This window comes from Astatotilapia calliptera, chromosome 23 (genome assembly GCF_900246225.1).
Source record: "Astatotilapia calliptera chromosome 23, fAstCal1.2, whole genome shotgun sequence".
NCBI classification, from domain to species: domain Eukaryota; kingdom Metazoa; phylum Chordata; class Actinopteri; order Cichliformes; family Cichlidae; genus Astatotilapia; species Astatotilapia calliptera.
The window spans coordinates 4754615-4770355 of NC_039323.1; the positions used below are offsets into that span (position 1 = coordinate 4754615).

Sequence of the window (15741 nt, forward strand, 5' to 3'; positions counted from 1 at the left end):
TAGCTTGCACTTCGAGGCACTTCAGCCACACTGTCTCCTGTAGCTGTTTTCACTAATTGCATACTCAGACTTTGAAATATCTTCGCATTTGTCATAAAGTGGAAAATGGCATCAGAGGTTTTTAGGAACCTCTTTGAAAGCATAGTTTGAAAGCACACTGTCTGTTTCAATTATAAGTGGAACTGAGATCGAAATGAGTTGAAAAATAAGTTCAGGCCACTTTCCACAAAGCCTCATTTATAGATCTAGTAATGAAAGTCAAATAACTGGCTCAATACCTTATTAACTTGAAGAAGATGGGATTATGCAATAAGAAGAGGCTGCACAGGCTACAAAATCTGTCAGTCAAGATAAGAAAGCATTAACATGTGAGAAATGGTGAAATATATTCCACTTATTTTTCTATAATAAGAGGCACTTTTTACAGTAGTGTGCAAAGGTTCTTAACCACACCTAATTTCTTTATATTGTTCTAAGAAATGGGAAGCGGGTACAGCAATTGTTTGAAATATGTTCAGACATACATGGAAATCCAGTATATAAGGAAAAAACGGAGTTTGCACAATTCGAAAATCAATATTTGGTATTAGCACCTTTATTCTCCAGCACAGCTTGAACTCCCTTAGGTAAGCATGTGTTTTCTTCTTAAAGGTATGCTTTTACTACATTGGCAGTGTGTATATGATAGTTACCCCGCTGAAAAATCAAATGTTGCCAATCAGAAGCTTTCCACATGGTATCGTGTGGTGGATCAGTAAATCATAATTACGTCAGATTTGACAACAACCCCAACACAATTGGCTGTAAAGCTCCAAAACACAACAAGACCTGCATAGTGTTTTACTCGATGTTGCACCTCTCCCATGCTCTCCTTTGTAAATATTGATAATGATTTGAACAAAAAAAATTAACATTTTAATTCATAACTCCATAAGACCTGTAGTGGCCAGTCTGACTTCACAATGAATTAGGGCTGCACGATTAATCGTTAGAAAATCGCGATCTCGATTCATACTTATGTGCGATCTCATTTCCAAATGACAACGATTTAAAAAAAAAAAAAAAAGACGACGACGACTGTACCGCATTTTGATCCGGGACGTACTCTGCATGAAAACAAGCGCTCACTCTTCCTGCTCAACAAATGACAAGGGCGGAGCCTTATACAACGTGATACAGAAGCTGTGCCGTGTGATGCTAACATTAGCAGGGAAAAAACAACGGAGAACACGTCAGGGATGACGAGAAAGTGGCAGGAGAAAATCTGTCCCGGTCAACCACCCAAACATCAATAACGGGAACCTTATACAGCGCTTCCCTATACCTGTCGAACTCCCGCAGGCACAAAGAAATTACGGAGGCTATCACTTATCACCTGACCAAAGATATGGCTCCCATCAACACTGTGCAAAATGATCAACACCCTAGACAAACGCTACACAGTGCCGTCCCGCAACTATTTTTCTATTGTTGCACTACCTGCTCTATACACGCAGTGTCGAGCAACGGTGGAGACGGAATTTCAAGCAGTACAACATTTTGCAGCAACAACAAAACGTGAGACATTTGTTGTTTTTATGTTTATTTATTGTTTTTATGTTCAGTCTCAACTGTTACGAAGTTGATGTGCAGTTAATAAGTGCAATAAATATTTATACTGGAAAAGAAAATCGTGAGAGAATCGTGATCTCAATTCTAAGCCAAAAAATCGTGATTCTCATTTTATGCAAAATCGTGCAGCCCTACAATGAATAAAATATTCCTCTGAAAATGGTCAGGCAGCCGATACCCAAAGAAAGCCTAGAGAAGTTTTGCTCGATACCACTATAAAAAAGTTACAAGTCTCTTTTTTTTGGAGGCAAAATGAACTTTTGCATAGTACTCTACATTAAAGATTGCGTGACACAGCCTGAAAAATGCTTTTTAAAATTTACTTAAGGGTTAAATTTGAGTTATACAATTGTCATACAGCAAAATAACTGTCTTCATGACTAGAATTTCAATGTTGAAATTTAATAGTTCTTAAATGTAAATTGGCTTCACTCCTTTAAAGCCAAACATTCATCTTCTGGTACTGATGAATTTACCAAGAGAGGTTGAGCTATAACATGCCAATGAATTCAACATGTTGAAAGATGAATTATCACTAAATTTCTTTTTGCCATCTACAAAACTGCAAAGAGCTAGAAATGTGTGGATAGAGAGGTTAAAGAAAAGACAGAGAGGTGAGCAGAGAACAAAAGGAGACAGAGTGAGAGACAGCAATGGAGTCTAGGAATGACAGAGTGAGAGCACTGGAGACACAGATGACAAAGACTGACAGCCATCCTCCTCAGTCTGACATCTACAGTACACCACAGATCCAGTCCTTTGAATATCAAAACAGGGCAAGGGTTAGAAGAAGTCAGAGGGAGGAAAGAGTTCAGTCCGAAACTTGAGATTTGCTGTCAGCGGAAGCAAGCTGACATTCTGAGCCAGACTCCACACAACCATTGTGATTTTCTTTGGCCTTTCACTCCACACACACAGATACACAGAACCACACATATTTGCATGATCTCCTTAAGGTAAACTGATCCAGCAGTATCGTTTTTAAGAAGGCGCAGTAGTAAGGGAGTACTGATGGCTTTTTCTCAGTTCCCTTGCTTTTTCCTTTAGTCTTCTTTTTTTCTTTTAAAAAAACAGGTGTTGTTAATCCAGGCCTGTGCTGTGAAATACAGTCTTTTTGATTCAAGCCCTATAAGAGTTGCTTGTTTGCTCTGTAGAGAGAGCAGTTTCACCTCAGAGACTCAGAGTACTCCCTGTCTACCTTTACATTCTGTTAGGCTTATGTGATTTAAATCTGACATTTTTGTTTTTTGTGTATGTGTGCATGTGAGGAAAAAGAAAAAAAAATTTCTGTGCACTGATACGCAAGCGAGCTTGCAAACAAATGTCCAGAAATCTTGATTTTGCTGAGCTTAAAGCTCAAACAGCAGAACTGAAAGCACTTGGTAAGTCTACATTTCCAAGCCAAAAGAAAAATGGACAGACGGAAAAGAAGACTGACAGAGACAGTCATGGTTTATGCCTGTGTGTTTGATTTAGCTTTGGCTCAGGCTGTCTGTGCTCTTTCTGCATTCCCATTAGAATGTTGTCGTCTGTGGCAGCCCAGAGGATTTGAATGGCACAGGCACAGGGTAATGGGAACACAGGGGATGCAGATTGGCAGGATGTTTTTTAACCACCAATTTCATCATCAGAATCACCAGCATTGCATTTGTATTACTTCTGTAAGCATAAAGCAGGCTGCGCCCCGGAGATCACATAGCACAAAATAAATATTGATGTTGAAATCCGTCCACACAGCAGGGCTTTATTCCACAGTGTGACTTTTATAGCTCAATTATGACTAATAATCTTAGCGATGCATCCATTAACAGTAATAAATTCATGTGTGCTCTTCCTCCTACATTGATTTTTATTAGCTGGACATTATTGTCCATAATCAAATAAAGTTTATTAGACTTCTCGACCTATAAAAAAAAAAAAAAAAACGTGGACAATTAAAGATAGGGCTGGGCCATATTATACCGTTCACGGTAATACCGGTATAATGTTAGGCAACGATAGGAAAATGAAATATCGCGATAGAATGGGAGTAAAACGCGCATGCGCAGTGCCTTTGTTTTCATACGCACATGGCCGATTGTTGAGTGAAACAGATGAACCAGAATTGGTTTGTAAAAATGGTGCAACTTCAGTGATGTGGAACTGGTTTGGTGTTTGTCCGTCAGATACACGACAAAGCACATTTTTTTGCAGAACATGCAAGCGGCCGTTGTTATTGTCATATTTGTCGGACTAAGATGCTCTTAAATCTGGGAGTAATCTGGGTCCTAAACTCTGTATGCTTCAGGTCAAACAACACTGCAGCATCACTTAGAGTTAAAAACTGTCTAAATTCTTTCATCTTTAATAAAACGATCAGCATTGCTGCTTTATCAGGTGTAACTATAAAGTTTAACTTCCAGGCATCCATGAAAACAAAAGTTATTACATTTAACGGAGTTAGAAGTTAGCAGGAAGCTAGCGGAAGTTAGCTCGCTAGTTTCGCTAGTTACCTAAGCATGATATAGCATGTTCTGACGGAGAGATTTCTGAAAAAAATCAAACGTGCAGCTCTGCTATCACTTCCAACATAAATGAAGACAGGAAACTAAACAGCATTGACGTTTGTAGGGTTACTGAAGTTGGGCTAGCTGGTATATAATGATGTGCTACGTGATCGCTAGCGACACAGCTATGTTAGCATAACATAAACAGTGAAGCTGGAGGACGAACACTAACACTTTTCCACTTATAAAAGTTAACGTGAAGGTTCTTCATGGTTAGAGACAAATGCAATCGCATGGCAGGATGCTGTAAACGGACCAAACTTCAGTCAGGAGAACAACTGAGATAATCCATCCACAATACGAGGTTAGTCATTAATATACTGCAACAACATGGGAATAGAGCAGCTGCCAGAGAATTCAACATTAATCAATCAATGGTACAGAAGTGGAGGAAGCAAGAAGAATGAGTTTAATAAAGTTTGATTTATCTGACTGCTTTGTTTCGCTTAATGTGCCTTATAATCCCGTGCACCTTATGGTCCGAAAAATGCGTACTGCACACTGCAGTTTAATGTTGCAAAGCACCTCTTTTTAACTTCAGTGGATATTATACATGGTTATGCTCAGGATATGTCAGCCCATTTCTACTGGAAATGCCTTTTGGTTAAACTTTCAGCAAGGAATTTGCATTTGCACTGTTACATTTTTATAAAGCTTTAATGTACATAAAAACCAGCTTCTTGTTTAAGTGAAAATAAATGGAAGGTTGTCTTTTTGCGCTAGTAATGTTGTGGAGTTGTATTTTGTCTCGCATCAATTATATCGTCGGTTATATCGTTATCGCAATTTTTCAAATATATATCGTGATAAATATTTTTGGCCATATCGCCCTGCTCTAATTAAAGACATGTTTAAATAAAACACAGTTCTTAAGCTCCAATCTGTGCGTGTGTCTGGCGAAAAAGATAATATGACATTTCATTGATAAGGTTTTCTGAAGAAATAATCTCAGTAACTATAAAGTTAATGGAAGTTAAGCCTGGCCTAAAGACAACACAGCCTTCATCTTTCTGTACCGTGGCAGGTTTTTATTTATCACTCATTCAGTATGAATGCGGATAGATTTGGTCAACATGTGAACCACAGATGTGTAGTTCAAAATAGAGGTCCAACATTGGTCATTAGTACTAATGTAATAAAGACCACTGAACACTCTTGGATCAGAATGTCAACTTGTTAATGGGCATTATGGCTTCCTTATCTTTCAGCCTCTGATCTAACAGTCCATAATGGTTAGCACAAGGTGCCATTATAATGTACAGTGACTCCACCTACAAATCTATTAGCCATATGTGATTTCATTCTGGTAGACCTCCCCTTAATGGCTGTCTCATCGAACAGCACTGCATTACTTTGAGCACAGCTTTCATTTTTAGTCTCCATCTGACCACATGCTGGATTTTCTTCAGTGAGCTCAAAACTGTTTTAAGTGAATTTCATTTTGGGGACAAGGACATGTATTGTAGATCAAAGACTTTGTAGTTGGGCCTGAAAAACTCCCCCTCCTCCTCCTGTCTTTACAGTGTGCTGCATTAAAGTGTACCGTGTCATACCATGACATCTCCACCAAATATTCTCCCTCAAACCTCTGAACGCCCAACATTTCCCCACATATCCACACAATGTGCACACAAGGATTAGACACATGCATATAGACTGTGCACCTTATACTTTTATAGATATCTAAATATAAAAGACGCTGTTGTAAACAAAGTTTCAGTGTGTGTCATATTTGGTGAACTGCAGCAAGCTGCATGCCTCCACATTGATATAACAGCAGGATCATTGTTGCTCTCTAAAGTTAGTTTCACATTTACACACCTGAAGCAACAGCAGTCACTTCAATAATGATCCTTGACACACAGACAGCATGTGTCAACATTCAAGTTAAATAGCGTGTACTCTCTTTATCAGAAGAAAGTATAAAACAGGTTGTTTTTTTACAGTGGGAAAGTTGGTCTTTATTGATATACTGTACATTAAATTCTTGTTTACAAGAAGCTTATACTAGTATAGAATGTAAATGACTATTACACCGACCTATATTCGACCTACATGGCTACCCATGTGTACCCATTTACTTTATCAATAGTTAAGTAGTTATGTGATAAGGCCACAGTGGCTGGGACATTTGGCACTTAATATGTCAGACAGTTAAAGATGTTACAGTAGAGCTCTGGACGGACACTCTGACCCTGTGACTGTTGGAAAAAACAAGAAGGCTTGCTCCGGGTCATGCTCCTGACTTGAGTATTGCCTCCAGGCTTGGGCATGAAGGACTATTCCACGGAAAACTCCACTTTTGTCTCTGAGCTGTAGCCAGGGTCTCCGCTTACTCCACACCAGTGAAATCCTTAACGTGAAGTTTTATGCAGAGTTTGGGGTCTGCACAAATTTCCCCTGTTGCTTCGCAGATGTGTGCGTGCAAGTGATTGGAACGTATCTTCGATGAAGCAAAGCTCACATAGTTTCTGAAGTAACCTGAGGTGCACAAGGAGACACTATTGATGGGGATGGTGGAAAGATTTAAATGAGGTTTTATTTTTACAAAGACTTAAACATAAACAAAAATGATAGATTGGTAACTGTCTCACTCTGGGGAATTATGAGCACGGTTCATAATGAGGCCATTTCAAGCTTGTGTACAGGAACCATTAGAGAAAATAACTATATAAGGTATTATATGTCTGCGCTTTGTTCTCTGTCTTTTCACAGGAGACCAGACACAGTTAAACAGAAGAATGCTTTTCCACCAAACTTCATTCACTCTCTGGACTCCACACACATGATGCTGACATCTCTCCACTGCTACAGGTAACGTGTCAAAAGCATGAAATAAAAGATTCTTTACGTTTTTTGTTGGTGTTACAGAATCATTTTTATAGAGTCAGATATTGGCACTCTCTGTATTTGCATGATCCCATAGGAGTGCAGTCTCATATTAAGTCCATTCATCATTCTGTTAATTCATTCCCTCTTTATGACACTATAATTGGCTTTGAATGAATAACTGCTGTTGACTTGCTAGGTTTCTAATAAAGTCCTGTGCACTTACCTTTTATAGACCACTGTCTACTCTTTCTTTTGTCCTTTTTCTGTGATGTAATTGCTGCACGTGACCTGTCATGATGCCTTTGTCTCCTCTCTTCTTGTCCTCTCTCAGTTCTGGTCTGACTTTTGTCTCAGTTCATGACTGTTTCTGGACGCATGCGCTCACTGTGGACACCATGAACAAGGTAATGTTTTAAAGCAGTCATTTTTTTGCTCCCGCCTGTGCAGATTACTTCATTTTTTCACAGCTGTTTCCAGCATGTTTTGATCATGTATATTCAGGGTTTTGTGCTTGCCTTCTTTTGCTGATTAATTAAAGTTAAAAAATGACACCACTGATTATGTCTTGCTTTCTTTAGTCGAAGCTGAGCAGTGTTTTTGTGTTTCTGAAATCACTGAGACCTGAGCTTCTTTTAGCATTTCTACAGCCGAAGCAGGTGATAAAAATATTTTGTGCAGCACCTATGACTAGTGCTTCAGTTTTGGGAGAACAGCTTGGTGATGCCAGTGAAACAAACTTCTTTTGTCACTGCTTTGTACATATACAGGCTGCAGGTAGCACCAGCAGACAGGCTGATGTGCTGAATAAATGACTGCCTGCCCCCGCCAGCTGAAACTCAGTCATCAGGCCCAGACTGAGACACAGCATTGAATAAAATGGATCAAATTACCATAAGGCCCCAATTTTCTGTAGATGTAGCTTCAGAGCAGTCAGGATTTTATGTCTTCACCCAGTCTCAGAGGAGTTAGAACCAATGAAGCAGTTCCCTCTCACTATATTTATTCCCTTGCATATTCTCCGTCTCATCTGTGTGAGTGTACGCCTTCCTCATTACACAGGTAATGGAACACAGCAGTAGACGGAGGGTATTAAATATCTTGGTCAACACCTAAGCACACGAAGTAGATCCTTGTTTTAATGGCAACTGATTCTTCCTTCACCTGCCAATTTCTCTGGACTGCGCATCCTATTAAAAGGGCACGGATCCTATCAGTGCTGGGTGAGGTGTGGAGTACACCTCTGATTCACTGTGAAATGCACCCACAGATAACAATAATTAAAAGTTTAAGGAAACTGATTTAAACAACATAATTGATAAAGGTAACTCATAAAGGAAAGAAACTTTAGTTCTAGCTCTTCTGATACGTTCAGACATATAAACTTTAAAAAGGTGGTGTGGATTTTTTTTAACAAGATGTGGGGGAGAAATAGTCTGATAGTAAAACCGTATATGTTACTGTATATTTACAGTACTGTGCAAAAGTCTTGACCCACTCTTCGTTTCTTTATATATGGTGAGGAAAATTGTTACAGCACTTAATCTGCAAACATACATGCAAATACAGTTTAGAAGGCAAAAAAAAGTTTTTACAATCCTAAAAAGCTTGAAAGTCAATATTTGATATTGACTTTAATATATTTTGTTCTGATGAGGAGTTAAACCATGAACTTTCAAATCTGGATTCGTGACTCTATCAGATGTGTTATCGCTGATTTTCAGTCCAGTTCTTGTGTAATTTGGCAAACACCAGTCTTTTCTCCCCATGTCCCTTCCTTTAGAATGGCTTCTTGACAGCCTCCCTTCCCCTGAGATGATTTCAGATTAGCTTTCACTGAACATTAGAGAAGATAAATAAGCTGAAGGTCTAGGCTTGATCTAGGTTTAGGCCTGACACATGTTTTGGTTTGGTTTTTGTCCTCCACTTTGTTTTCTACTTTCTGGTTTTCTTGGATATCTTTTTAAGGATGCATGGTGCAGTGTGCTGCGATATTAGCTTTCAGCTAACTGCTCTTTGGGAATCACCATGTTGGTGCAAAAATGCAACTTTATGCTGTCATGGTTGTCAAATTGTGTTATCTTTGGAAATTTTCATAGGTTCAAGCAAAGAAATGGAAGAAATGTTTTTGTGACAGGCTGCTCGTAACAAACTGGCTACATTTTTATGTGTAACAACATAACACAGGTTCGTCCCTTGAGTATTGGTGCCTTTTTTATGTTGAAATGATTCATAGGTCAGAGTTAAGGTGCAGCACACAAACAAAACAAGTTCCTCTAAAAAGGTTTCGGCACAATGACTGAACTGAAAATTAGTCCAAAGGAAAGTCAAAGACCTTATTTTTTTTTTTTTTTTTTTTAAGAAAATTACAGAGTTTGGCTCCTTGGCAACAAAATCTAAAGAAATGACGAGTGGCTCAAGACTTTTGCACAGTACGATATCAGCATTTACAGAAGGGTGCAAAGGTTTTAGGGTCTCTGATTCCGTGTGATATTGTGCTGGATGATCTATGATCTTCTCATGAATGACTGTTAATTAGCTATTAAATTAAGTCACCTCGAGCCAGCAAATGTGTATCATGGGGTTCTTTCAAGTTATGGAAAATAATTTGATTTTAATTAGACCTGCGTGATATCCAGACCTGCATAAATATGGAAATACTAACGCAATAATATTACAACACAGCTCATCTTTTCCTGTTATCGTCTTTAATAAATTCTTTCCACCCTACCTTCTCTTTCAGTACATTTGACAAAAATGGGTTTTGAAGCAGAAATGGAGAAAACATACAGCCAAGGCAAAGTTGTTTCAGCTCTTGGAGCTGGTCCATTTGCCAGATTTGGTTGCATCCCTTGATTTTTTTCTTCTTCTGTGCTCCATTCATTGTTCAGTTGGTCAGCAAGCCAGAGTCAAACGGTCAAACGTTTAAACCGAACTAACTCAAAGTGCACTTCTCTCTGCCTCGTCTTCCTGCCAGGTTTGTCGGGAACAGTTTGTCGCCCTGCACAGCCAGCCAATCCTTCAAGAGCTGTCCAACTTCCTGCTTTACAAATACTGCACAGGAGTCCTGTGAGTTTGCACCCACATGGAGGAGCACTTTTGACTGGGCTCATACACACAGATCCCAGGAGCGCTACTGTGGTTGCTCAGGCAGCAAAATATTTGTCATACAATATCAACATTTCAGTGAAATATTATGTAATAGCTACTAGTTCATATTTTCATACTTAGTTGCACCTATCTGCTGTCTGTCCCTCTTGTTCTTACATAACAAGCCATCATTCTCACGAGTCTGTGTTTATGCTAGATTGTATTACCTTTAATGAGATTTTTATGATATTTGTGATATGTGCCACCACAGATTGAACATATTCAGCTACTACATGTGCACAGGTTATAAAACAGAAGCTAGACAAACATAAGAGGGCTTTATAGCCACTAATCTCAGGGCTTTGTGTCCTTGTAAAGCACTGAGATTTTCTACAGTTTCTACATGACATTAGATACAACATGATTCTCTCTCCCCATGTCCGTCTTACTATCCTCCCCCTCAAGATGGGTTATGCTCATCATCCACTTCCACTGCACCTTCTTTGTCTCTCTTACCATTGTTACTGCCTAGTTTCACGAACACATTTTTCATTCTAGGATGTGTCAGAGAAGAGGAGATGTGGAACTACAAAGGCATTTTGGGTTTCTTTATTCATCAAAATGTTAAAGTAATTTTTTTCTAGTATCAAAAAATAACCCAGCTCACCTGTGCACAAATGTACTTTGCTGTGTAGAGTTTTTATGCAGAGTATAAAGTTGCTCTCACACTGATCTGCAGAATGACAAAACTGCACAGACAAACAGAGCGGACTTTACAGTGGTGGCAATGAGACCTTCTTCCCAGTAGTTACATTTTTAAACCAAAAAACATATTTATATATTCAATTAGTTTTATTTTTGTTAATAAGGAAGAAAGAACAGGTAACTGCGTTTGTAGGAGGGCTGAAAATCCTTTGACTTTGTACTCCTATAGAGACAAAAGCACATTTTTCTCTGAGTTAACTTTATTACTCTCCTCTTTGTGGCAGGACTGAAGCCAAGAGCAAAAAGTACCAGGAGTATAGAAGGCTGATGATGCTGCTGGCCAAAGTGCCCCAGACAGGTCAGTTTGAATGAGGCTGTGTGGCTCCCAAACACCTGGACTTGATGGAGTGTTTACAAGGACAAGGTACAGGCTGATGGGGTTTGTTCCTAATTGGGCAGAAGAGAACTTGTACAGGTATACCTTAAAGCTCTTAGCAGAAGGGCAATACTGGTGGACCGTATGAACTGGATCCATTCACAATTCTGCATTTTCCTCCTTGCTTTATAATTCTGATTAGTGTTGAATATTGTCCATACATATCAGATTTGGTCAAATAGCCTGATTTGGTCCCAGATTAAAGTATCCTACATTTTCAAAAACTAAATAACTAAAAATAATAAGTAAAAACTAATAAGCTTGTGTCATTGTGTTTCGTAACCTGCATGGCCACTTGCAGGTCCAGCTTCCTCACTTTACCTTTTGATGTAATTTGCGTTTCTATCCATTGTTCTCCTAAATGGATGTGGTGCACAGAGGCAGTCTCTCTCTCTGTCTCTCTGTCAGGTGGATGCAGGCTTTTCTGTTATGCAACCTCTTGCTCCATCTCCATTTGTACACTTATGATCTGCTTGGCACTGACAGCTGGGTTATACCAATTGATTGCTGTTAATTGTGTCCCTCCTCTGCATAATCAGCTTATGTGGCTGAGACCGGTCAGGTGTGCACCTCGGGCGTCTGTTTTCCCGCATGTCCGCAGTTTTCATTTCAATAGAAGGCCCCACTGAATGTGGAGTATAATCTTTACTATAAAGGATCCGAAACGTATGATTATCCGGTTTCAACGTGTGTGTAATGAAGAGCATCAGTTGATGAGGTGTATTTACAACTATAAATTTAGGGTTTTAAAAAAGGCTGGAGAGAGAACTCAATAACCTGTGAATGTTTTACCAGCTGGAGTCTGAGTTTGGGAATAACTGATTGGCCGTCTGTGAGAATAATGATGGCTGTCAGCTATTCTGTTTGTGTGCTGGACTTGGAGTTAAGAATACAATTCAATGAATCGGTTGTGGGTGCAGTGTCTTATTATCAGTCTGACAGAGCCAATAATTGAAGGAAAAACATAATAAAGACAATAAATTATTATGCATAGTTTATGGGGCAGTTTGGATGCCTGCTAAGAGGGCAGCAAGTATCCAAACATGAATGAAGGAACAAAAAACTGTATTGATATCTATGTTAGTTAGTTAGTATATTAACTTGATGTCAGCATGTTCCAGCTATAATAAGCCTTTTCACTCTTCACTTTTTGTGTCCTTTCCTCAATAATTTATACAGCAGCTCCTGCTGGTGTACCTAACTGTCAGAGAGGCAGAGCACACAAGGCTAAGCACAGAGTGCAGGACAGGACCTCATTCAGACCTAAAATTAGCATTCATGTGGTAATGGAAAATTTACTTGTGCCCTCCAATTTGAACATTAAAGTTTCACTTAAAAAACCCACTTAAAAGAATAATTTTCTCCTCTTCTTCTGTGGCATAAAGGTTGTAGTTGGTCTTTTAGAACAGTTTGCTCAGATTTAATCAATTTTGGATGAATCATAGATTATTTTTAATAATTTGGATTATGCAATGTATTATGCAGTCACTTAAAAATAATTTTAAAAAAGTATGTGATTTAAATTTGGCCAATCTGCTCTTCAGGATCATCTTGGTTGCTGACTGGAAGGAAGTGACCGCACTTGCTCTCGTCGCGTTTTCACCATGGTCTTCAAACTCCTACAGATAGCAAATATAAATGTTCTCATTCAAACAGACCCAAATTTGCAATGGTGAATCAGATTCTGGGATGCGAGTTGACTTGGTGACTCTGTTATGCTGTAACATCCTGAGGCATCAGGGGGAAGACATTTAGTGGAAACAACCTAAACTGTGGTGTGTGCCAGCATGCCACTGAGAGCATGAACAGAGCACTCTGAAAATGGGTTGTGTTTTGTGGGCACACCAACATAATGTTCACTCATTCCTCCTCCTTGACTTCATAGCACTTCCTGAAAATGAAAATCAAGTTCAAGTTTTGACACCCTAAAGCAGGGGTGGGTAATCTCAGTCCACGAGGGCCAGTGTCCCTGCAGGTTTTAGATCTCACCTTGGGTCAACACACCTGAATCACATGATTAGTTCGTTACCAGGCCTCTGGAGAACTTCAGGACATGTTGAGGAACTAATTTAGCCATTTAAATCAGCTGTGTTGGTTCGAGGACACATCTATAGCCTGCAGGGACACCGGCCCTCGTGGACTGAGATTGCCCACCCCTGCCCTAGAGGATCCAGCAGATAGTACAAAGAGGCATAATGGACCTTGAATGGAGTGAGCGAAAAATGGTACCTGTTCTAAAAACGACTCAGACTTTTACAAAAAGTTGGTCTTCATTTATATATGCTCGATCCCCCAACCTTTTGATTGCACCTAATATTTTGGTTTATTACCAAATGCTATGCTGTGATGCTAAACTTTTCCCTTATCATGCAAATATAACAGCAGCTTAACTTTAGCTAATTGTTGCTGTTCTTCATGCATTTATTTTAATTTTCAATCCAAAAGTAGCTCACAAATGTTCCTTTAATAAAGTAAACATGATAGCTCACGCTGCCTTTAATGTGTTCCCGTGGAAACTAGCTCTGTGAGAATGATTCAGTTGGAGGAGATGTCTGCACTTTTTTTAAAATAATATAAGAAATCAGTGTTACACAGCAGTTGTTTTTTTTTCCACCAAATGCAGCAATACTGCGTGGCACTTATTTATTTGTTTTTATGTAGGTCATATAATTTGTATAACTACTGTCCAGTGACTAAATGTGCTCTGACACATTGCGTCCTGCCTCTCCAGGTGATTTTGATCTCCAGCGGGTGAAAGAATCTACTTTTTTCTTCAGCTGAGAGCTTCGTGAGAGCGAACCAGTAGAAGGAGATGAGTGGAATTGACAGAGTGCAGCAGGGAAGCTGCAGGCTCCAGGGTCCCTACCGGCTTTTCTTCCACAGACATGAGGACATTGATCCAGCCGCACCCTGCCTGCCTCCTGGTCCTCAGCCTGGCTGGAGCTGTTGGAGGCGTACACAGCGAACTCGCCTTATTAACTGACTTCTAGACTGATGGGAAAATGGTGGATTGTGGGATACTCATCCAAGTGAAAAATGAGGGAATAAGCGTTGGATGGAAATGCTAAGACTTCAATTACGGAAAAGTACCTCTGTTAGTAGACTCTACCTGGCCATATTCAGGTTTGTGTGAGTGTGGGTGGGAGTGAGTGAGTGTGTTCATTCGCTATACTGAATACAATGTGAACTGTGCCAGTCTGTTCATCACTCTAATATTTTTGCTACTCGAGCAAAAAAAATTCTACCTACAGTGTGCGTGTGTGTGTGTGTGTGTGTGTGTGTGTGTGTGTGTGTGCGTGCGCGTGTCTGCTGGTATCATGATGTAAAGATTTCCACTGAGCACTGACCTGCCTCTGCAGCCCCTACCTCTGAATGGCAGGGTGGTGTCTGAAACATTTTGTCTTCTTCAGAAGACGTTTAAAGAAGAGACATTTGAAAGATGTGTTTTACTGTAAAATGAGTGTAAAGGACACAGAAACCAAGACATGTCCGGACGTGTCGGGGTCTCTGAGATGGAGCCATAATATTCTCACCTTCTTGGAGTAACTAAACACTTGACGGTTGCAATAAAATAAACATGCTTCTTAAAATGACTCCTTACTTATTCAAAGCTTCAGTCAAACATTTGGTATTCTTAGTGTGCTTAAACAGGATGAATCGGACTGCCTGTTATTTAATCGTATCTGCATATTTCAGTGCTGCTGTTTAGACTGTTAGATGAAGGCCTCCTTTTAGATGTACCACAAAGGGTTTGCAGGCTTCACTAATCAACTCAGATCTTATTTTTCTGGGCCAGTGCCACATGTAGAAATAAAAATAGCAGAAGTGCTATCTGATCATTGCTGGAAACGTTACAGCAGTTTCAGACAAAAGGTGCCATTGATGTTCAAAGGCAAATGTAGGCTCAGCCAAACAAAGCTGGCTGAGTGGCAGTGTAATGAAATGGAAATGATCTTTGAGGGGGCATAAGTAGTGTGTGCTGATTGCACTGCAGGTTTTTGGGGATGACAATTAATGCTGAGTACTATAAGAAAAGTTAGTTAAACATTTGTCTTTTAAATATATGTGTGAATTTGTGTGAATGGGTGAATGACTGTAGTGTAAAGCGCTTTGGGGTCCTTAGGGACTAAGTAAAGCACTATACAAATACAGGCCATTTACCATATTATTAGAAATTATTCTCAAACTGGTGGGTGCAGAGCCACTGTAGGTGAGGTGTATCAAATAATCAGTAAAACTAAGCTGAATATGATTTTTCAGGGCAAATATGAGTTTGATGGTTGTATGTGCTAAACCTCATTTACTAAAATTCATAAAAGGTTTGAAAACCCCTGGTATGACCAGGGCAAAAAAAGGCTTTCATTTTGAGAAATGAGCATGTTTGCTGTCTTGTAAATGGCATTAAGGTAAGCTAACCTGGTGCAGTTAGTTTTTTTTTTTTTTTATTATATATAGCCAGCACACCTTTAGAATAAAAGTAAAATCTACAGTACTGTGCAAAAGTGTTGAGCCACACCTCAGATC

At 39.4% G+C, this 15741-nt stretch overlaps 1 protein-coding gene across 1 annotated transcript in view; it reads left to right on the forward strand.

Moving 5' to 3' along the window:
• polrmt (polymerase (RNA) mitochondrial (DNA directed)) overlaps positions 1-14845 on the forward strand; it is a 53275-nt gene extending 38430 nt beyond the window's left edge. The window contains exons 17-21 of the mRNA XM_026159254.1: positions 6873-6971; positions 7321-7393; positions 9964-10055; positions 11066-11139; positions 13949-14845. Of these exons, the coding sequence (XP_026015039.1) occupies positions 6873-6971; positions 7321-7393; positions 9964-10055; positions 11066-11139; positions 13949-13998 (388 nt within the window). The 3' untranslated portion in view covers positions 13999-14845. The remainder of the gene's footprint in view (positions 1-6872; positions 6972-7320; positions 7394-9963; positions 10056-11065; positions 11140-13948) is intronic.
• Positions 14846-15741: the final 896 nt, after the last annotated feature.